At 36.0% G+C, this 24042-nt stretch overlaps 4 protein-coding genes across 5 annotated transcripts; 1 reads left to right on the forward strand and 3 right to left on the reverse strand.

Moving 5' to 3' along the window:
- Positions 1-1406: 1406 nt before the first annotated feature.
- Positions 1407-8858, reverse strand: LOC125222834 (long chain acyl-CoA synthetase 6, peroxisomal-like). Its single transcript, XM_089062730.1, has 23 exons — positions 8584-8858; positions 7577-7637; positions 7381-7458; positions 7168-7239; positions 6984-7065; positions 6561-6666; positions 6405-6481; positions 6012-6056; positions 5824-5910; positions 4756-4845; positions 4573-4652; positions 4397-4490; positions 3657-3745; positions 3465-3553; positions 3261-3390; positions 3051-3169; positions 2711-2834; positions 2540-2626; positions 2332-2435; positions 2166-2251; positions 1861-1947; positions 1678-1764; positions 1407-1594 (listed from the first exon to the last, which is right to left on the reverse strand). The coding sequence occupies exons 1-23, from the start codon at positions 8696-8698 to the stop codon at positions 1490-1492; spliced, it is 2094 nt and encodes a 697-aa protein (XP_088918856.1). The 5' UTR covers positions 8699-8858; the 3' UTR covers positions 1407-1489.
- Positions 8859-13249: 4391 nt separating this feature from the next.
- On the forward strand, positions 13250-17398 carry LOC125220969 (kinesin-like protein KIN-14S). Of its 2 annotated transcripts, none has more exons than XM_089062795.1 (13): positions 13250-13417; positions 13492-13548; positions 13664-13696; positions 13952-14076; positions 14166-14265; positions 14367-14663; positions 14739-15018; positions 15097-15258; positions 15426-15641; positions 15737-15774; positions 15884-16047; positions 16151-16264; positions 16339-17398. In XM_089062795.1, exons 1-13 carry the CDS (start codon positions 13411-13413, stop codon positions 17236-17238), a joined length of 2493 nt encoding a protein of 830 aa, XP_088918921.1. In that variant the 5' UTR covers positions 13250-13410; the 3' UTR covers positions 17239-17398. The 2 variants fall into 2 exon arrangements, with proteins under 2 accessions (XP_088918921.1, XP_088918922.1); XM_089062796.1 differs by having other exon boundaries at positions 13260-13417; positions 13492-13557.
- Positions 17399-18133: 735 nt separating this feature from the next.
- On the reverse strand, positions 18134-20491 carry ATN (cyclin family). Its single transcript, XM_048122003.2, has 4 exons — positions 20280-20491; positions 19562-19704; positions 19196-19251; positions 18134-19115 (listed from the first exon to the last, which is right to left on the reverse strand). The coding sequence occupies exons 1-4, from the start codon at positions 20361-20363 to the stop codon at positions 18304-18306; spliced, it is 1095 nt and encodes a 364-aa protein (XP_047977960.1). The 5' UTR covers positions 20364-20491; the 3' UTR covers positions 18134-18303.
- A 1389-nt stretch (positions 20492-21880) lies between these two features.
- LOC125218180 (putative F-box protein PP2-B12) lies at positions 21881-23649 on the reverse strand. Its single transcript, XM_048119803.2, has 3 exons — positions 23288-23649; positions 22662-22780; positions 21881-22571 (listed from the first exon to the last, which is right to left on the reverse strand). Exons 1-3 carry the CDS (start codon positions 23576-23578, stop codon positions 22076-22078), a joined length of 906 nt encoding a protein of 301 aa, XP_047975760.1. The 5' UTR covers positions 23579-23649; the 3' UTR covers positions 21881-22075.
- Between the last annotated feature and the right edge of the window lie 393 nt (positions 23650-24042).

Here is a 24042-nt window from a genome sequence, read left to right on the forward strand (position 1 = left end):
TTATTCTCAAGGTAAAGACGACTTTTCGGATGGACACTGCAACCTTTCACGATAGGTAGCCAAAGCCTATCTAAGTTGTGAAAAAGTTTTACTTCTACAAGGTACCGGTTGGGCCACCTACTGTGATAACCTGTTCCACGACCCAACCTTCAATGTAGAAGACTTAGACTGATTTTACTTTCCGCCGCTTTAATTATATAATTTAATATATAATTAAATACGGTCAATACCCATTAAAGTAAAATACACAGTATGAAGAAAACATTTATTATTCTCATTAAATGAAGAGTGTTTACAATATACAAGCAATTTATCAAATTCAAAATAAACTCGAAAAATGCTTTTAGTATATATGTTCCAACAGCTACGTGATCCCGATCAATCACTGCTCGGCGGTGGACAACCGGTGGAGGGTGAGGTACCGCCTGCTGTTCGACCCTTTGTATGTAACGCTCTAGCTCGCGGTTCATGTTGGCCTTCATAGCCTCGTTCATCTGCCGTTCGTACTCCTCAGTATCCCCACCACTACCACCACCACTACCACCACTGCTACCACCTGCGTTACTCATCGCTCGATGTTGCTCTTGTATAGAAATTTAGAGAGAGAGAAAACTCGTAAAAACAAGTGGTGCAAATGAAAATGAAACTAAAATCGCGTATATATAGGTTTTAAAAAAAAAAAAAAAAAAACGAGAAATTGGCGTTGGCCGATCGGCACGCCACAATGGCGGCCAACGCCCTCAAATCGGCTAGCCCACGCCGATTTTTTTTCCGATTCGCGGCTGGCCGATTTCAATAATTCGGCTAGCGACGCGAATCGGCTAGCCGATGGGCTAGCCGCTATTGTGGATGCTCTAAAAGATTACATCCATTTTTTTACTTTTGAAATTACTTTTACTCTTTATTCTATTTTATTTTATTATTTCTTCACTTATTATATTAAATATGAATTTTTAATCTCATATCAAAAGAAAATTCTCAAATATAATTTAAAAGTTTTTTTTACCTCCAATTCCTATTTTTCAATAAAAATACTTTAATCATTTTTATTTTTATAGTAATATCTAAATGTGTAGAAGCGGACAACAATATCCATACACGTAGGCCATTTGATAAAAGTACATAAAAATATATCCCATTCTTAACTTTAAAGTATATCAATGAAGCATGTATAATCTCTCCGTGTGCAAAAATCATCGTGCATAATTGCTGTGGATTCCCAAGTCCTTTTTTTTTCTAGTTATTTTAATTTAATTTATTTTTTATTTGTTGAAAGTCCTCGATTTTTTTGGTTAATAGTCTTCCTCGTGATACGATTAATTGTGAATTGATTTCACATGAATATATTCACAAATCAAGTTGCAGCACACAAAGCCGACTTAATCTATAGATTAAAGCTCCCCAGATGAACCAAACAAAAATGCATAAACTGAGATTGTAGAGATTGGATGAAGAGTTTCAAATTTTGGTACAAGATGTAGAAAGAGTGTCACAACATCTTTTGTGGAGCCCCGGTTGGATCAGCTGTCGAAAGCTCCGTATACATGCCTGCTATTGCTTGCGCAAAATATGCTTTTGCTTGAGGCCGTTTTACCTGATACACATGCACCACCAAAATTACAACAAAATCAATCAAACTTCAACTAAACCTTTTTATTTACACCACCACAATTTTACCTTAAAGGTTGGAGTCAACAAGCCATTCTCCACAGTGAACGGCTCCAGCACTAAGGTTACGGCTTTCACAAATTCGAAACCCCTCAACTGTGTCAAAACAAGAGCATCAATTAATTAACCAAAGGTGAAGTCTAATTTTTTTAAGCCCTGCTGACCGAATAACACCTACAAGGACAACAATACCTGAGCTTCTCTTCCAACAGCATCCATGTCAGCAAGCACAGCAGCCTTTGCTCTTGGATCGTTACAAAGTTGTCCTAAATCATCATACTGCACAGATGATTTAGCATGGAAGTTACTGAGGGAGAATGATAGCAATACCAGTGACAGTACTTCCAACTATCGATCATTTTATTCAGAGATTATTTGCTATTTTTCTCTTACAAAGGGGCAGAACCCACTGAAGAAAGCTGATCAAAATAAGCTTATAGTAGTTTCAGAACAACAAAAGTTTTAGTGATAGTTACCAGTAGCATTGGCTTCATTACCTTAATGTTTTCTGATGCCGCCCAATCCTTTAGCACATCAGGATCCACGCAGATCACAGCAACTAAATAGGAGTTCAAGCTATCACCTACAAAAATAGGCTCCTCAGCTGAATGAATAAGTGAGAACTTGACTTAATAAACAAGTACTACAATATTGTTTTCTTACCGTACACAAAGCACTGTGCAACAAATTTACACTTTGCATACACATTCTCGATTTTCTCAGGTGCTATGTATTCGCCCTGTGCCAGCTTGAAAATGTTCTTTTTCCTGTCGACAGTGAACAAGAACTATGTGACCCAGGTGGTATTGAACAAGATCACAAGAATGTTCCTTTCTCTTTCGTTTTGGAGGGTTAACAGATGATAACTTACCTATCAATAATCTTGAGGCGCCCACCTGGTAGCCATAGTCCGATATCTCCTGTATGCAGCCAACCTTCATCATCGACCACTTCTCTCCTGTAAAGTCAATCAAGATTAAGTAACATTTTTAACATCCAAACATGATCTGGAAAATTCAAATTCCAAGTGTTAGGTGAATACGTCTGAACTTCATCTTTATAGTAGCCTTGGAAAATTATATGTCCTCTGACACAGATCTCCCCGCGAGGATGAGGTTGATCCTCTGAGGTATAACTCATTTCAGGAACATCAACAAGCTTTATTTCTGGAGGCATGAAAAACCAGTTTGATGCATAAGTGTCAAATTCTAGAACAAGCTTGAAATAAAAAATACAAAAGTAAGTATTAGCATAGTCTTTCTTGTTTCCCTTTTACAAAATATTTCCAACCAAGGATGAATAAAATCCTTGCCAGTTGCCACATTATATGGGATGAATATGCGTTATAATGTGATATATCCAAATCTCTATCAATGACTTACCACATGCAGGGTTGGGAGAACCAACATGACCAGTTAAGTTGTCACCCTCATCCATAGTGCTGATGACACATGAAGTCTCTGTCATGCCATAACCTTCAATCACTTGGCAGCCAAAACACCTATACATAGAAGCCATGTTTTCAGAAGTGTGAATACTGAAACTTATCTTGAGTGACACTGACTACTGGAGTGTCTAGAAATTTAACTTACACCCTCAAGAACTCCATCACATCAGGAGACAGCGGGGAAGCACCTGAAGTCAAGTAACGAACACGGCCTCCAAGTTTGTCCTTTATCTTATTGAATACCAGCCTATCCCACATAGGTGATGGTTTTCGACCTGACAATCAGATATAAATGAATGAGTATTTAGAAACAGATTGTTAACAAGAACAAAGGAATCAAATGGCATACCATTCATTACAGCTTGTCTCTTAGAATTGTAGGCTGCATTAAATAACCGCTCTTTCAGCACACCAGAAGACTTAACAGCATTAATTATTCTGTAAGAAACAAAACATAAGATACGAAATAGAAAACCAGAACACCTTGACACTTGAGCAGAAGAGTACAAAGCAATCATTTCTTAATACTGAAGAGATATACCCAGCATATATTCTGTTGTACAGACGAGGAACACTAGAAAATATAGTGGGCCTTAGAGCAGCTAAGTCATCCATCAATTTCAAGTTATCCTGTAAATTAGGAAACAACTTCACATGTAAAGCTCCTGAATAATAAAAGAAATTATACAAGTGCAACGAGCTCAGTTCACCATAAGAAAAATTATTTAAGTCCAACGAGCTCATTCACCGTATGAAAAATCAGATGTCGTGTCCTGGTCCTATTTGCAAACCCCTACTTTTACTCGTGCACAGTAACCATAGCCAATTAGTGTATACAAGACCCACTAATTGGAAATTTGTAAAATATAAAATATTTACTCCAACCAGTTCACTCAACAGGAGGTTGGGAGGTTGCAAATCAAAGTTATTATCACGACAACCAGGAGTAGAAGTATACTTTCATGTCAGGAGGATAGCAATGCAAGAACATCTGGTCATATCATTATCCAAATTTTTTACTTGCCTACTCCTATCACCCATCCCTTTCAGATAAATTGAACCCCTTCAGAGACATACAAGGAATATCCAACTGTGCAGTTGGAAAGCAACAGAGTCTCTGGGAGTGCAAGAGAGAAATTTTATCTTTCTAATGTGAATCTTTAGCTTTAATATGTAAGGTGAAATGGGAAGTGCAAACAGTAAAGAAACAATGGTTTTGTAGGCAGAACAGGATTGAAGCAAAATATACAAATTACATCTAGGAAATTAGGAATCACATACCCCCTGATAGAAGCCAACAGCAACTCCGTAATATGCTGACATGATTTGATTAGCTCGTTCATATATGTGTGCCAAGGGGAGATAGGATATGTAACTGATTAACATGTATAGTCAGACGTAATATGGGTTGAGATCACAAGAATGAAAATTACTCATCATATTCCAAGAGAACTCACATATCTGACGAATAAAATTTGACAGAAAGAGTCATGCCAGCAACACTTGATAACAAGTTTCCATGTGATAGAACAACTCCCTATTGGAAGAAAAGAAGTAAAAAGAAGAGCTATAATACATTTTAAAAAATGTTTTAATAGGTCTCAACTGTTGTATATGAAGACCGCAAGCGAGAGACCTACCTTTGGCGTCCCAGTGGTACCACTCGTATAGCATATAGTGGCTACATCTTCGGGTCTGGGGGGGCAAAATGGATGCATGTTACTGCGACCCTAAATTCAACAATTTTAGGGTATTATAATCAACCTTTTACCAACCGACCATAATTTGTAAGCAAATAAAAATTTTCATCAGGTAAAAAAGTCAACTGCCATGATAGTGTGTGAATCTGTATTAGGACCAGTGAGAGTTAGGTGTAGGCAAAGAAGCCATCAGCAAGAAAGTAGAGCCTAAGATAAAAAGTTCTTTCTATTCATGGGTAAAATGTTGTTGTTCCAAAAAGAAGTGAGCATAAAGTAGTTACCTAATGACAAATCTTCAATGATCCTAAGTAACTTGACAAATGAACTACCTATTCTCGGGGAGAACAATACAGTTCAAACAAATACAACTGTTTTATTTTATAATGGTACTCCTCTTTCTGATCATTGTAACTTAACATTGCATAAAAACCAAGATAAATAAGACATCGCGTTTAAATGTATCACTATCTATGTATAAATAATTTCAATTGAAAAATGCTTCCAGCACCATCATTCTAGACACAGTCACACAGATTGAACCACCACCACACAGATTGAACCACCACCACATCCCGACCCCTCCTCCTAATTCCAGCTCCCCGAGGACCCCCAGAATCAACTCCACAGGCCCACCTAGCATGCAAACAACTTTTCTACCCACTTTTTTCCTCATAATAATATATTACACACAACTCTATACATGTGAGTGTCTTGGTTCATCTTAGAACCACATGAACTGAAGCACTGCACAGCATACGGTAGATAAGAATTTCACAGAGCAGGGAAACTGGTGTTTTGGGAATGCTATTGTAATCAAAGGCTTAAAGCTAGCCATTAACTTAATAATAGAAAACTGAATATTTATGAAACGATCACACATAACAGTGCATTTCAATACATGAGATGGTGGTCACTGTTGAAGGTGCACACTCCAAAAATTTACATCGTATTAAAAAAGAAGTGGTAAAATAGCATCAGAAAAAGAAAATCGTAAGATATTATAGATACCTGGCTAAGTAACCTTGTATATGACACAAGCTTGACTCCTGCAGCAGAGGGTAGAGATGGTAGATGTTCATCTACCCCTCCAACTACCTGTGGCATTCATGAATCGAGTACTACAGGTCAAAAGGACATGAAGAAAAGAATAATGCTGTACAAAAATTTAAGTAATTAAAGTATGTGTATTGGGATACCACTATTACGCGTACGGAAGGAATCTCTGACAGGAAGCTCAGTAGCTGCAATTTTTACACAGAGACATTTAAAATCAGGAGACTCGTGTAAATAACATGGAGAATTACATGTTGCATACTATTTGTTCTGTTGCAGCATGATAAGAAAAATGCAAACTTACATATTGCAACATAAAATTGACATGGATGATTCAATTTGTAACATGATTTGATTAGATATAGATACAAAATGGGGCATCTTCATGACCTTTTCTTTCAATCTCAAAAGGATATGCAGAAGATGCAACGAGAAACAAGTGTTTAGCGATATGCATAGCGGTTTGCCATAGAATTCCTGTAATCAACCAACCTAAAAGTTCAATAACTGAAAAGAGATGTTAAGAATAGACTCACCGTGTTTAAGGTACTTGGCACACAGAAAATGGCCTGTATCTCAGCATGATTCACAATATACTTAACAGCATCAGGCCCTGTAAATACATCAGAAGAATACAAAATCAATGGAATTGACTACAGTAGAGAAGGCTTAACTGATTTACACCTACACACCAAGGGTGTCATATAAAGGAACTGATATGTACGAAAATGCTGAACAGGCGTGATCCACAATCATCCATTCTGGCCTATTAATAAAATAAAGTCCAACACAAGCTCCCTGCTCCAGGAAAAATACGTCAGTGTTTTAAAGAGAGAAAAATTCAGGTATAAAAGAAAATAATATTCAGGTTAACTTTTATAGAAGAAAATGGGTGGAACTAACAAAATAAAATACGCCGATAAAAGGGTCCTTAGGACTTTGTAAGAACCTCACAAAAACTAAGTCTAGTCCCCAAAAATCTCTGTTTCTATTTATTTTGAAGTATTTTGATATGCAAAAGGTCCGAGTGGATGAATGTGAATACAGATACTAACTAGTAGTACCACACAAGCGGAATGATAGAATGGGAAAAGAAAGTAACGAAGTTGACTTACTGATTGTAATCCATGATGGCGAAGTCCTGAACCTATAGCTGATCGAGCAGTACCCGCCTCTCCATATGTCATCCATTTGTAACTGCATATAAAAAAAGGATATATACATCATTCTTGTAATAAAGTCAATAACACATTTTATTCCTTTTGACTTTAGAAAGCAAAAGTTTTCCAATAAACTTACTCTCCAACAGTCCCATCTATCCGTATGCGTGTACCCAAATATTTGTAGTCTTGGAAACTTTCAACTGAGTGCCTGAATGCACCAACAAATTAAATGAAAGGTCAAATTTTAGAGGATGGGTATCACAATCTGGATAAGCTGGAGACATGAAACTGAGTATGTGTATTCAGTCATCCAAAACAAAAATAAACATATAGGGGTAAACATTCTCACACAAAAATATCATGCAATGTGCCAAGCTCTGGATGATCAGGGAATCTATCAACAAGCTTCAATGGAGAACGGGCAGATCTGAATGAAAGAATCAATGTATATATGTCAGGCACAGATTTGGCAGGGAAAGGAGCTCCTAAGTCTACCCAAAAATAACATATATGAACCATGCACAAGGAAAGAGTAAATCTTCCACCTGTACACATTCCATTTCCCCGTTTGCAGTCTCTCGGGAAGAACTACACTATACTTCTGGTCTGTACAACATAAAAATCTGTCAGTCTTGAGCCAAACCGAGAATAGAAGAGTGCAAACAGTAATAAACTTCTTAGAAGGTAAAACGTAGTTAGCAATACAATATATATGAACTTTCAAGTGAAACCCATAAGTTTCAAACTCCAAGGGAAAGCTCTCTCAATCAGGTAACAATATTTTCCTCAGGTCAGAAATAATGAAATATCATGGACGACAGCCTGCCTTTGCAAGTTGGAGGCATTCCAATTATGGATTTCCCTACCAATGTGCAAATGAACATACATAAAATCCTTAAAGAAGAGAGTGTAAACATCATTCACTCTCAGTTAATCTCTTTCATCAATCACTAATCTCCAAATAAAAGTTGGTGTAGCACATCTGCCTTTTTTTGTAGGAAGGGTTTAGGAAGAAAGAAGTGCTTAAGCCCCTATCAATTAATCTCTTTCATAAATAACTAAACTCCAAATAAAAGCTGATGTAGCACATTTGCTTGTTTTTGTAGGAGGAGCTTAAGCCCCCATCAAGGCAAGTTTGTTGTAGTATTTATTTTTGCTCTTATATGATCTTCAACTATCCAAATTCTGTGCAAATAACTATGCAGTAGCCCCTATCAATGAACCAAATACAGTGTACACTATAGTGACATCCACCCCCAGTTACACCACCAATCCGCAAGCGAGAAAAGATGTTAGTTAAAGTTTATATATTAACAAAGACCATTTATTTCAACTAAGTCGTCTTCAACAAAGTAGAGGTAACCATAAAGACGATCGAATCAAAAGTTTATAGCATAAAAAACAATAGTATAAATTGATTCCGAATACTAAATTGCATAAAGCTAAATCCCAGAATATGAACAATAGCTTTCCACGAAAAGGAAAAGTGTTGCTACAGTAAAAGAATAGGTCATAAATGAGAGGGAAAATCAGAACTTGAAAGTAGTAGTACCATGAAAGAATTCAGCGGCGGTGGGGTTGGCGGAAATCGGAAACGACGAATCATCGGCGTCGGGAATCAGATGTGTCTGGATCAATCTGAGGCGGCGTTGAGCGGTGGACTCCATTAGATGATCCAAGCTATGATTGAACAAGTAGAGTGAAATCGAATTGCAAATGTAGAAGTTACGCAATAAGGCAATAAGCAGAAGAAGAAGAAGAAGAAGAATAGTTATATAGGAGTATTTGGTTTGGGCACGCTACTCAAAGATAGATAGAAAGCGGGTAGGGTGTGGGATAAGGGTCGTTATTTGAAGGATGATCTGTTTTTTACTATTCATCCAAATTCATTTTACTCTCTTCTTATCCGACAAACGATACGACCGCCGCCTTCTTCTTCAGATTTAATTATTTTCTTCTTTCACTTAATTCGAATCACGTCCACATTAGCTTTCTCTTCTGCTATCTCTATATACTGCCACTGAAAATCAAATTTTAAATAAATTATCAAATAAATATTACTAGTACCGTTTTTTCTTTTAATCCAGACACGTCAATATTTTCATTAAATTATCGATATTCACTTTGGAAAACGATAATTAAGCTTCTCCAGATTTTATTAAAATACATGCGTGTCGTGTCGTGTCGTGTCCTCATATGGTAAACAAAATATCACGTGGGCATATTAATTAAAATTAGCGTATATGTAACAATACTTTTACCGAATGTAGAATACTATTATGGAGAATAATTTTTTGCCTGCAGTTGAGAATACGTACTCCCTCTGTCCCAAATAATTCGGGACACTTTGACCCAGCACGGGTTTTAAGAAACCTAATGGAAAGTGAGTTGAAAAAATTGGTGGAATGTTGGTCCTACTTTTAAAGTATTAGTTTTATAATAAAATGTGAGTAGAAATGAGTTACCAAAAATGGTAAAAGTGAAGTGGGACAAATTATGTGGGACGGCCCGAAATGGAATACTGGGTCGAATTATTTGGGACGGAGGGAGTATAACTTAGTCCTCAAATAATATGAATTTTGGGTTCGGCACGAGTTTTAATATAAATTGAAAAAGTATGAGAGAGAGGTAGAAAGAAAAATAATTAAAGTATTGTTAGTGGGAAAAAATGTCTCACATCATTAGAGAAAAAGGAGTTTTCAAAATTAGAAATTGCATATTCTTGTGGGACGGACTAAAAAGAAAAGAGTGTACATTCTTGTGGGACGGAGGGAGTATAAAATAAATACATATGAAATTAATATAAATTTTTTTTTTTTTTTGACATAACTTGCAAAGTAAACAGGACTATTGTAAAATTCGGTTAAAATCTCAATAGGCAACCATCGTTAATCAATAGTATATCGTACATTTAGTAGAACCTCATATTTAATGAATACAAATGTGTAGTAGTAGTACAACCTAGTAATTGGTTAAAATTTCAATAGGCAGCAATTGTTAATTAATATCGTACATTTGAAAAAAAAAACCCAAATTTGAGGGAAACGAATGCGTAGTATTAGTAGTATGCTAAAAAAAAATATACCCCCTCCGTTCCATAGTAATAGAGTCATTTTACCATTTTAATATTTTCCATAGTGTAATAGAGTCATTTTCCTTTTTAGTAAAAGTCAACACATTTTCTCACACCTAATTTACTCTATCTTACTTTATTCTCTTTACATCTCTCTACCTTTTTCATTTTACACTTTACTCTCTCTTTACATAATTCACCTAACACAATTTTTTATAATCTCCGTGCCAAAAAGAAACGCTTGCATTACTATGAAACGGAAGGAGTATATATATTCTTACATGTCACAAAAAAAAAGGTACTACAATATATTCTTACAATGTCACTATACATAAAAACATAGGAAAGCAAAGAGTTTTCTTTTTATTTATTTTATTTGCTATGTACTAACTTCTTAGCTTGCATTTTAAGAGAAAATATTACTATGTTCAGTGGCACTAAATATTTAAATAATTTAAGAGAAAATATTTTTTTTATTTAATATTTAATATTTAAATATTAAATACTTAATTTAATATTTATTAGATTTAATATTATTTTTAATAATAAAATAAATAATATTATATTAATATTTAAGTAGCACTAACCTCATTAATAAAATTTAAACATGCATTAGCTTGCAAATATGTATTATTCATGTAAAAATATAAAATTATTGTAAATATTAGTATTTACATTCAAAATCACCATAAATATTATATACAAAAGCGATACAAGTAGAGCAGTAAATATTTAGATTTCAAAAATATTTAAAAGTTTATTTTGTTACCTAGAGAATAATTATGATGCATGGATCAAAAATTATAAGTATTTTAGGACAAAAAAACACTAATACGAGATTAAAAATAATTTTAACTAAATAATAAATAGGGGAATGATCAATTGCTAACTCATCATTTAATTGCTAACTACAACTAATTTAACACCATAAGATTTTAGAAATCTTTTGGTCAACAATTTGTCATGTATAATTTCGTTTTTCATTTTTTAATATTAAAAAGATAATAGACTATCCAATTTAAGGTTTAGAAACACAATGTCGATACAGTGTATGAAATACATCAACACAAAGACATAACAATGTCAATACAATTTCATATTGACACTGTACAAACATAGTATTGACATATTATGTGTCGTGTATAGATATAAAGTTGTTAAACGAAATTTATGAATATTTACAAAAATTTTATCAAATTTTGACATCGAAACATATGCATGTCGGATCTCGTTAGAATCCTTATAAATTATCTTTAATTTGATATATGTTATGCGGAAAAATAATTTAAATCGAGATAGTTTTATGCATTTAAAGTTTTTGGATATTTTTCAAAAGTTAGTTATAACTAATTTGTTGTTAATTGACATTAATACCCTAATTGATCATTTTTGTGCATAATATTCATACTCAAGAGCTGAATGATATTGACCTTTAATTTAAAAATCTAATGCCTATCATTTAGTTGTAGTTAACAATTTAAGGGTGAGTTAGTAATATAACACACCCCAGAATAAATATAACAACATAATATATGCAAATTAGTAAAAGTTTAGATTTCATAAAGTATTTAAAGGTATTATTTTGATAATAAGAAGAAATATTAATTGATCAAATAAAAAAGTAAAAAATGGAAAAAAAAAACATGCTCTTGTTGAGGATAGAACCCTAGACCTCTTAATTAAATCTATCAAACAACCATATGATTGGACTACTACATTTTATATGATTTTTATTGAAAACAAATAGATTTTTACACTCCACGGATGGGGTGGATATGCTATTTTTGTTTTGATCCAAGGGAAAGTTTCGGCTCTCCGAACGGACGGGAGGGGGCAAGCGCCCCCCTAGATCCGCTAGTGACTATGTCACTTGATTCTCAACTCGACATCATGTTTTTAGGTGTCTATGAGTTTGAGATGTTTCTATTTGATAGAAGGTAATAGTTCGTTTTATCTTTGAAGACAATACGTCAACTTATAAGTACTAGTCAAGACGTATCTCGTTTTGCAAAAAGATAGCTATCTCGATTTAACTTGAAAAAGAATCTCCTTTCTTGTAACCTTTATTTAGTTATAATAGTAAGACTTTGTTTGTGCGGTACTATTATATACTCCATCCATCCCATTTAAGATGACCATCTTTCCTTTTTTATTTGTCTCAATCAAGATGACCACTTTCCAATTTTAGAAATAACCCCCTCTCTCCTATCTCCTAATTAAAATATTCCAATTACTCTTTTCCTCTTTACTTTATTCCACCTAACAACACTTCCTAAAATCCCGTGTCATTCAAAAATGTGGCCATCTTGAGTGGGACTGAGGGAGTACTAACAATGATAGGACGGGATGCTCATTCTTGCATGAGTGAGCTATGCCGACATCTATCGAGACTGGAGTTAGAACCAATGGAAGTATCAACAAAAATGTAAGAGGATCTTCGTCACCCTTAATGGCTCTGTGATGACATTATTGTCAAGGGGTTATGCATCAAGCCGAGAAACCCGAGAAGTTCATGGGTCCAGACTTCAAACATTGTCAACAAAAGATGTTATTTTATCCAAATAAGTTAGATATTGCTAACTTCCTTAACGATGATATGTTTGTGTCAGAGAAAGAGACAGACTTTAACATTCTATGTTGTCTTTGAGGTGTGGACCATATGCCACTTCTTATGGCAAAACTATGTGTTAAACGACTTAGAGAATAATCTTCTCGCACATTGTGATTGTTTATTGGTGCAAAAGGGTTGTCTAATGGGTTGGACAACTTGGGACTAAGCCCCCGGCTGAGGTAGGTTGTGTTAAGTTAAGTTTCTTTCTATAAATTCACACACTTTACCGGTCAACTCCACAATTCAACTTGAATAAAGTGTTTAACTGAAGACTTTTTTATTTGGGATTATTATCTTTATTTTAATGGATTGAATAAGATATGAAATTTGCAGATAATGTATACGCAATTAGAGTAATTAAAGCAATATCTTACACTTTCATGATTCAAAAGCTTCAAAGCACAAAAAGTTTGCGCTCGGTTACTGACGCTCCAACCCGGCCCGGCCCAGCCCAGCCCAATCTAGCGCTTTAATTATCCAATTAAGCCGTTATGATTAATACCTACGACTGATGGGCGCAATCCCAGCAATTTCAAATTTTTGTTTTCAAAAATTATAGAGCACACATCATCCGACCGTTTCATCCTTTCTTTCTCCACTCTTATTTGAGTCTCTCTCTCTCTCTCTCTCATTATTGTGTTCTACCTCTCCGATCTCTACTCAATTTCAGCAGACGGTTTGCTCTGACTCCAATCATGGACGGTAATCTCTCTTTCTCTCCCAGACACATCTCATCTCTCTGCCCCTTTTCATTGTATAATTCTTCACTTTTACAGATCAAGCCCTGGAAATCCTTTGTTCGACTTTTGATCAGGCCATTACTCTATCCCCTGGTAATGCTGGTCAGTTTTAAATTCTTTGTCGAATATAATGTTTTCAATAGATCTGCAATTAAGCAGTGAATTTGAAATTGGCTCTGATCGGGTTTTATTTAAAATGATGTTGCAGATCAAACTGCTGAGATACCAGAACAAAATTCAGGTATTATGTTTTTACTTTGGATTTCGGAAATCGTTAGGTTATGGAATTTTGTCAAATCTTGACCGAAATTTTGGGAGATGAACGCAATTCCAGATTTATTCGCTTCATTTTCTTTCGGAAAATATTCATTTTCAGTGGAGTTCAGACTGACATGAGTTGTGAAAGAATCTTGGAATTTTGTTTATAGACATAATTAGAGTCCACTTTAGCATTTTGTTTCGAAACTTTCCATCCTTACTTTCGGATATTGCTCAGGATGTGAAGGAAACTGTAATTCGGTGGATACTCATACTAGTCTTACTTCTGATGATAGTCAAGAAGCATGTTCACAGACTCGTCCAATTTTTCGTAAAATTGAAAGTCTTACCAACAAACTACAGGTATATAGTAATTTACGGCACATTCATTTTTAGTTTTAAGTTTTTTTTTGTTCCAGTGTTACGTCTAATTGTTATCACTATGATTGCAGAGTATCAGAGAAGAACATGCCCGCCTGAGCAATGAAGTAAAGGGCATCTCAATTGATTCATTACTTGGTTGTGAAGCTTTCGCTGCTCTTGAGAATCTGAGTGAGTCGCCCTCTTCTTTTTATAATTTTTTACCCTTCTTAATCGCCTCATGCCTCCTTTGATTGACCTTTTGTATGCGTGTTTTATCTGATTTTTTTTAGGTGTGGAACATGAACTTTTGAAGAATAAGTACCATGAAGAGTGTGAGTTACTTAAGAAGAAGTATCTCCAAGAATCCTCGGAAAGAAAGAAGCTTTACAACGAAGTGATTGAACTCAAAGGCAATATAAGGGTTTTCTGTAGGTGTAGGCCACTGAACCAAGATGACATTGAGAAAGGCTCCACATCAGTTGTTGATTTTGACTCATCCCAGGAAAATGAGCTGCAGGTCATTTGCTCTGATTCTTCCAAAAAGCAATTCAAATTTGACCGTGTGTTTGGACCTGAGGACAACCAAGGTAAAGTAGTATATGCGCTATTCTTCGTCTTCTCAAAACAATTGCTTTACTAACTCCATCCATTCCACTGTGCAGAGGCTGTCTTTGACCAAACTATGCCTATAGTAACCTCTGTCTTGGATGGTTACAATGTATGCATATTTGCCTATGGACAAACAGGCACTGGAAAGACATACACAATGGAAGGAACATCAGAGAATAGAGGAGTGAACTATCGAACCCTAAAGGAGCTCTTCAGGATATCTGAGGAAAGGAGCACTATAATGAGATATGAATTGTTTGTTAGCATGCTGGAGGTCTACAATGAGAAGATAAGGGATCTTCTGGTTGAGAACTCGAACCAACCTGCTAAGAAGTAAGCTCCTAACTTGCTTTTATCTGACAATAACTTCATAGGAAATGGATGATGAGTATCTAAATATTTTGTATGCAGGTTGGACATAAAACAATCAGCTGAGGGTACTCAAGAAGTCCCTGGACTGGTTGAAGCTCGTGTTTATGATACAGAAGGAGTTTGGAGTTTGCTTAAGTCAGGAAGTCAAGTAAGATCTGTTGGATCAACCAATGCTAATGAGTTCAGTAGCCGGTCTCACTGGTAATTATGAGCTTATTCTGTTTTTTGGTTATTTAGCTTTTTAAGCTTTTAACATAACTTAAATGGACTTGCTTGTGGGAAAATGAGGAGGAAGTCACTTAACTTCAGAATAATACCATTTTTTTTACTGTAGTGGGATTGAGTGTGTTTCAAATTAATTACTGCAGTTTGTTGAGGGTAACTGTAGCTGGAGAAAATATAATCAATGGGCAAAGAACAAGAAGCCATTTATGGCTGGTTGACCTGGCCGGAAGTGAGCGTGTTGGTAGGATCGAAGTTGAAGGTGAAAGACTGAAGGAGTCTCAATTCATAAATAAATCCTTATCGGCACTTGGTGATGTTATCTCAGCCCTAGCCTCCAAGAATTCTCATGTTCCTTACAGGCATGACACCATATCCTGCTTCTCTAATTAAATGTGTGTAGCTTATATACTATTCCAAAGTTGTTTCCTGATCAATTTATTTCTTGGACAAACAGGAATTCGAAGCTTACTCATATGCTGCAAAGTTCCCTAGGTTTGTATAACTTGACTGTTAAGATTTAGTTGTGTGGTTTCTTGAAAAAAACTGTTCCTTTCTATCCTAGCATGGTGGTGTTTTAATGCTGAGTTGAACTCCAATGCAGGTGGAGATTGTAAAACTTTGATGTTTGTTCAAATTAGCCCAAATTCGGCTGACCTTGGAGAAACGCTTTGCTCCTTGAATTTCGCTAGCCGTGTCAGAGGAGTTGAACATGGGCCTGCCCGAAGACAGACGGATCATGCAGAGTTTTTGAAATACAAGCAGCTTGTATGATGCAATAATCTTAACCACTATCTTTGCAATATGGACGCATTAAGAAGCCTTCCAACTGATCTTTTGCTCTTTTTTATGCTTTGTAATGTATAAACAGGCAGAAAAGGCAAAACAAGATGAGAAGGAAGCCAGGAAGTTGCAGGATAACGTGCAGGCTTTACAGTTACGGCTTGCTGCTAGAGAACATATTTGCAAAAATCTTCAAGAGAAGGTGCAAATCATTAAACATATACTGACTATAGTTGCTGGCTGTGGTTTCTTATGTGCTTGGGTTACTCATAACAGGTTCGAGATCTCGAAACTCAATTAGCTGAAGAAAGGAAAACAAGGCTAAAACAGGAAAACAGAGCATTGGCATCCGTTGCTACTCAGTCAACTTTAACATCAAACCAAGCACAGAAGGCCTCAATAGCAGATAATAAGAAACCACCATTGGCCCCATCAAAACTAATGATGCCACTTAGAAGCATCACAAACTTCATGCCACTGGCTCCATCGCCAGCTCCTCCAAACAAGAAGAGTATGTCTATGTCCTATCTACCAGCTGTAAGAGAAGACAAAGAGAATGCCCCAAGAGAAAACAAGGGGAAGCAAGTTATTATGAAAGCAAGAAGAGGTTCCTTTGCTGTAAGACCATCTCCAGCAGCTCCTCCAAACAAGAAGAGTATGTCTATGTCCTATCTACCAGCTGTAAGAGAAGACAAAGAGAATTCCCCAAGAGAAAACAAGGGGACGCAAGTTATTATGAAAGCAAGAAGAGGTTCCTTTGCTGTAAGACCATCTCCAGCAGGTCAAGTTTTCCAGCCTAAAAGAAGGGCTTCAATTGCAACTTTCCGGCCCGAATCCAACTCAGGCATGGCTACTCCACTTGAAAATTCATCTTCTAGAATGATGAGGACAGACCGTTTGATGGGCCGGCAATCATTCGTTTGGGATCCACAAAGAGTTTGGCGAACTTCAAGACCGTCTTCACCATTGCCACAATCACGAGAGGTGCCAACTTTAGAAATGGAAGCAACACCCATTGGTCCCAGAAGTAGTAAATTTAGAGGAAGTCCTCCTTCGCAGGTCCCTGGCTCGTGGAAGCCTAAGCATCCAATAGTCGTAGCACTACAAAAGAAAGTAGTATGGAGTCCGCTCAAGCTGAGAGGCATGAAAAATAAGAGAAATTCTTACATTTCTTGAATAGAAAAACGACCTAGATTATTCACTTCAGTACCAGTTTGTGTAATTCTTGCTTGCTAATACAGTAATATCTTGTTATACAGTGACACATGCAATGATGATAGTCTATATTTTACTTTTGATACTAACTACATTTGTATCTATAATCTCTTTACCTTTTTGCATCTCGAATGCCTGTTTGATTCTTAAGATATAACAAAAGAAAAAAAGTTACCTGACTTTTCCTATAATCACAACTCACACACTTTGCTGCATGCTTCGTAAGTCAATAATAACCTGGATTTTAATGTCATAATTCTGTGAATTCTAACTGTCCACAGGCTGTAATTCTGTGAATTCTGTGAATTCTAAATGTCATAAGATCTCTTTCATGAGATTGACAGAAAATCCCTGACTTTTTTATTTGCCAAAAAAGAAAGAAAAAATAGAAGTCAGATCATTACTCCTACATATTAAAGGTTGTGTACTGAATTAATATTACTCAATAATGAAAATCTATTTGTAGAAGTTGATTGACCCATATACCATTTTTAGGGCGTGTAGAAGTTGAATAGTCAATAATGACGAGAGTAAACTAAAGTTAGAAGGTGAATCATATTTTAGATCATGATATGATCAAGAAAGATGATCTTGGTACCTAAAAATTCAGACTCCCTTTGTTATCCCAATCGAAGAGAATATGTTTGACGAATTTGACATTATAATAGAGATGTAATACCTTTGTCCTTTCAGTCTCATCATTTGTGCACATGTTGATCCAATTGATAATTTAAGTGCTGAGATATACACTAGTGCAAAATCCCTTCCCAAAGACTCACTTACAAATCCCTCCCCAAAGACTAATGCAATGAAATTAAAAATATATATATTACTAGTTCCTAGCACAGCACGAAAATTCATTAACAAAAAAATTAGATGAAAAACGAAGATGAGTAATCAAAAAATAAAATAGATGTGAAAAAACCGAAGTATTCCACAATTTAGGAAGAATATATTATGAGAAAAGTTAAATGCTGACATTGAGGGGATATCTATAACACAGATAACAAAGAAACTCATGTACTTTCAAATTCTCCGAGGTGAGGAGGAGAATCGCATTGAAAAAGATGTCGGACGCTGTTTCAATCCACTCATTGTCTTCATCATCACCTCACTATTCTTTGGCATGGATTTTCTGCTTTTCAGTGGTGACACCAGCTTGCTGGCCAGCCTCGAAGGCGAGAATGATCTCCGCAGCCTTGCTGCAGCTGATGATGCCCGAGGTGATTTCTTAGCAGCACCACCACCTCGTGTTGGGGATATACATAGAGGAGGGCTTCTGATTTTCACTTGGAACTTCGAGGCAGCAGGAGGAGGAGGAGACTTGATCAAGAACTTATGTGGAGTTTGTCGATTCCTTGCAATCATGGGCGACTTCGTCTTGCCAAACTTCTGATGTTGTGAGGTGGGAGATGACGAAAATAAAGGGTTTGGAAACAGGACAGTCTTCCTCACCCATGGCCTATTCCTTGGTGAGACTCTATTAGCTAAGTACCGGCAGTTCTCCTTGTCACACTCTCGGTTCTGCAAGGGCGAGACCTTGAAGTTGATCTTGGACTTGGCTCGTCTTAGAGGTGGCACGTTGTTTGATTCTGACCTCACGTTCTGCAGCACGACTTGCTTCTCTTTCCGTCTACGTGCATGCAGCCCGGAGTTCTCCAGCGCTGGCATCTGCTTTTTCCTCTGTGTCACTGGCGTTTTAGGATCATCATTTCCTGGTTTTAGAGGCTTGGAGGACACTGCATCGACTACGTTTCTTGCAAATTGAGTTGCTTGTAGGATTTCTCCTACTGTTTCTCCCAATAGCATTGCTGGCAACGACATTTTGCGCCATTCCTCTGCATACATACAATTTAAAAAGGATGTGAAATCTACAGAAGGACACATAACGTTTTTGAGAGAGGTTAAAACAAACAACCTTTACTTGATGGCAGCTTTCCAGGAGGAGATCTTCGAGAATTAGCATTTTTTAACCTTCAAGATTTGAAGTAACACAACATTCAGTAATGGAATCGAAATGAATTGTCATTTTGAAATTTCATGTTATGCATAGCCTTCAAATTTTCAGATAGGATAATCCAAAGTCTACCAGAAAACAATACAGTTTCACTATCTTGCATCCAACAAGATAAAAGAAATAGTGTTCTTATTCTATATGATACATTTTGTTCGAACGTATCCCCTATCCATAGTGGTATTATTGTATTATATTCACAAACTTTGTGACATGAAAAGGATAAATGGCAATTAGATGCATACGAGAATAGAAGGAGAAAGTAGTAACCTTAATGACTCCTGTTTACAGCGGAGGCTTGTCCGTAGATAGTTTCTACCACTACGAGGACTCAAGCTCAATCCGGATACTAGTTTAGTCCCACCTGTTACTGTGTGTTGAAGCTCTTGCAGTCGAGCCATACACCGATCCACCTTCAAATCAAACACAAAACCACATCAAAACAACGACATATACATATGTTTTGTTGAACTGCCTTATGAAAGCAATGCATTGGAGCAGATAAAAAAAGCACAGGAAACCACAATTTGTTATCCCCAGTTATCAAAGCTACGAACCAAAATTGAGATTGATGTATGCACAAATCCTTATATATGCAAATTATTTGTGAAATACATGGCGCTCAAGATGTTTCCCAGTTCAAAAATTTGATTTTCCATTGTGCATAATCCAGCAAACATGTAGACGGAATTCAAGATTTTACCCAATTCAGATTTTGGATTTTCCACCGCTTATAAACCAACAAGTAAGTGAATTACTAGTAAATTATAACAAGATTAAATGTTAAGTAGATTGAATTAAAGAATTTCTCCAGTTCAAATTTGGATATTGTCAGCAAACAGCAGCTAATAACATCACTCTGTCAGTTGTACCGAATATTAGAAAAAAGGGGAAAAACATGATTCCTAAACCGTGTTAGATTAAAGCAGAATAAGGAAGAGGTAAATTTAGTAGCCATAAACGGAGAGAAAAATGAAAAAAATGAGACCTTGTTAACGGTTTCTCGTAGGAGGGTGGGACTGATGGGCGGTGCCAGCTTCTGGTGCTGCTTTGGCGGGGATCGTGCAACCATTTCCCCCAAATGCTTTGCTTTGCTGATTTTTCTACAGTCTTCTCTCTCTCCCTCTCTTCAGTAATACAGCGGAGAAGTCTGCTTCGTTGAATTTAGTAAAAATTACAAGTAACGGATAAGTAGTCCCAACGGTCGGATTCATTGGCGGAAACACAGCAACCTTTATAAAACGCCCAAACTCAATTACTCTCTAATTAAATATTAATTTAATCAACGACCGTTTCCTCCTAATTTTCTGCCCTATTAAATTTCAGTTTCTCCTAATAATATTTTATTCATCCCATAAAAATATGTACACTTTCCATTTTCGTCTGTCCCACAAAAATATGTGCACTTTTAATTTTCGTCTGTCCCATAAAAATATGTGCATTCTATTTTTGGAAAGTTATCCTAATTTATTACCTCTATACATCAACTTATTTACAATTATACCAACATTAAACACTAATATAGTGGGTCTCACTATCAACTAACATTATTTTAATTACTATTATCATCCTCTCTCTTACTTTACCAATTTTGCCCTAATTTTCGTATCATATCAATTGTCCATAATAATATTTTTTATGGGAAAGATAGAGTAATAGTAATATAGTACTCCTTCCATTTCTTCATAGTTGAGGCGGAATTTTTCGGCACGGAATTTTAGAAATGAATGTTGGGTGTGTTAAATAAATAGATAAAAAAGTAAGAGAGAAGAAAATGTAGAGAGAATAAAGTATAAAGTGAATAAAGTAGAGAGAATAAAGTAAGATTGAGTAAAGTAAGAAAGAGAAAAAAGTTACCATATATGGAAATGACTTAACTATGAAGAAACTTTCCGAAATAGAAAAATGACTCAACTATGAAAAAACGGAGGGAGTAACTATTATAGCCCTTCAAAAAGTATTCATTTTTATTTTATGTTTGGACTTATTTTTTGTAATATGAAGTTATTTTCTTCTAGATTTGAATGGTTGAAATAGCCACCTCATAGTATTTAGTATATTCCACATTATAATCCAACAAATTGACTCAACCAAATTTTCCATATGATTTCCAGAATTAACATTTAAGACTTTACCTTGCAAATTCAGTTTTTGGTAATAAGAAAAATGGCATGAATAAAAAAATGGCTTGATCATTTTGTTTCCACGTGCAGGCATTTCCTGAAACAAATAATCTTGTTATATCAATTTTAAAATTGTTGAAAAAACTTGAGGTTCCAATTTAGATTTAAATTAAAACAATGAAATAATCTTGTCTAAATTATAAAGTAACTAAAAAACATGCATATTTGAAATTAGTATGCGAAATATTAAGCAAAGCTATGTACTGTGATAGATAAACTCTATCCAGGCTCAAAATTTGGCAATATTGTATGAATATTGTTTAGTAATGCGCGGCCCCTTGTGGTGTGAAGATTTAAGTCTTTTTCCAGAGAGACCTGGCCCTATTGCTCCCGCATATTGATGAGTGAAGGAAATTACATGAATAGTATGCATATTGATGGTTGATTTAGTAAATCAGTAGTGAAGTTGTTCCACAACAATATCATATGATATCCATGGGTCGACCTTATAGCACAAGTCAAGAGAACAACATGACAATCTTACATCAGAAGTTAAGAGAACAACATGACAATACAACGATAACAACACCGAACATTACAAGAAATTCTTACAGACAATTACTATGAACATTGATCAGCATGAGAATAATAATGTGTCTATCTACTTTCTCTCTTTAGGTCTAATCTCAATCCCTTGAACAATGATCCCACTCTTCCAGTTTCCTCCCTTCACCTCCATCACACTTGCCTCCAGCTCTCCATCTTGTCCTTCCTCTACAAACCACTCTCCCAGCTCTACCTCCATCCACCCGTCGTCTCTCTGCTTTGGATACTCCGTTTCCTCCTCAGGCAGCATGGCTTCCGGGTTTCGCATTTGAGTTAAGCGGTGGTAGAACCACCCTACACGTCTCGGTACAATCTGATATCTATGCCTCTGCACTCCATCTGGATCCAAACAAACGTTACGTTTCTCACTTTCACGCCCGCTGACTCCCACATAACCATCCGCATATTGATGATCAAATCCATATATCCTTGACTTGCTAGTGAACACAAGGTATGCTGCATAATTAGTGCCACCAGATAGCATGCTCATCTTTATCTTCCCCCTTATTTCAAACCAACAAACATCGAGGAGCTCTGCCACCTCTGGAAACCTAATATGAATATGGCAAGCATCGCCCATTTAGCAAAGACAACAACAACCCAATTTGAGTTTACATATAATAAGGCTATAGATAATTTACCTGGATTCAGGGAGACTGATGAATCGCCAATATTGAGGAGTATCTCCCCACACAATGTAGAGGTCCCTTGCAGATAACATATAACATTTCTTACCACTCAGCTTCTCCAATTGGAAACTCTGTCCAATGATACAGAAAGCATATCAGATGCAAAGACCACAAAAGGATGCAAGTGTTACAGCCATTCATGCTTCAAGTATTACATTACAAGCTTGTATATATCAGTCGATTGAATCAAATAGCAAGGGAACTCGAAAGGATTCACTCAAAACAACAAATTGGAGTCAGATGCAAGTCTGAAACAAGAAATCAGAGCTTACTTTAAACAGAATTATAAGAAGCACAAAATTGTGTGTGAGTCCTTGAGTAGAAAAATGACTATCATTTTGTATGTTTCTCTAACGTTTCTTCTTCTTCTTCATGTAAGTGAAAGCAAGTATACAGAGCATCCAACACTGCACCAACTGGAGACTTATTTTATTAAGTACAATTTCGCTTCACCTAATTATTAAAATTCTGATGAGGCTAAATTCAATTCAATCACGTCATCAAATAATCATAGTAATCGTCGCACCGACTCAGTAACGTAAACTTAAAATCAGCCCAAAATGAGATCAATTGCATACCTGGCGGCCATCGTCAATTACAATCGGATGATCGCAGAGGTGAAGATAGAGGTCTTTCTTAGTACGAAATTTAGAAAGAAGTGAATCGCCACCGTCGAGAGCACGGGAAATTAGGTCTCGATAGTCGGAGGGAAGGAAGCGGGCCCAAACGGCGTCGGATTCGGAGGCGGATCGGAATGTGGAGGCGACCGCCGAGAGACGGCAAGCGTCCTTAGGGCTGGTGAGCGAAAGCGCGGTGGCTATACAATCTTCTGGCAGAACGTAGATGTCATCCGAACTCTCCACCGCCATATCTCTCTCTCTCTCTCCCTCTCTCTGAATTTGGTAGAAACCGTTCCAAAAATCTTCGTCTACTTACTTCAGCGAGGCCACGCTGCTCATTTTATTAGAGCAATATCATTTTCATTTTTATAAATTTTTTATTCCAACCTATTTTTACAATTATCTTACAAATCAAAATTAAAAGTTATGGACTCGACCAAAAATCAACAAAAAATATAAATTATACTATTTACTTTTTTAAAAATTTAAGTTTACATAATTTATGGTTGAATTTTGTACTTGTCATCGACAATTTATTGCCTTAAATTAGGCTATATTTATTGTTATTTTTATCAGTCAAAACTTAATTACTAGAATAAGATATAGTACAATCTTTTTTAGAATTTTATTTGTTTCAATAGATATTATCATGATGGATTCTATAATAATCAATTACTACTATATTTTTATATCAAATATCATCAAAACAATTA

The sequence above is a fragment of the Salvia hispanica genome, chromosome 1, assembly GCF_029641045.1.
Source record: "Salvia hispanica isolate PSC_SH4W2 chromosome 1, Shi_PSC_v1, whole genome shotgun sequence".
NCBI lineage: Eukaryota > Viridiplantae > Streptophyta > Magnoliopsida > Lamiales > Lamiaceae > Salvia > Salvia hispanica.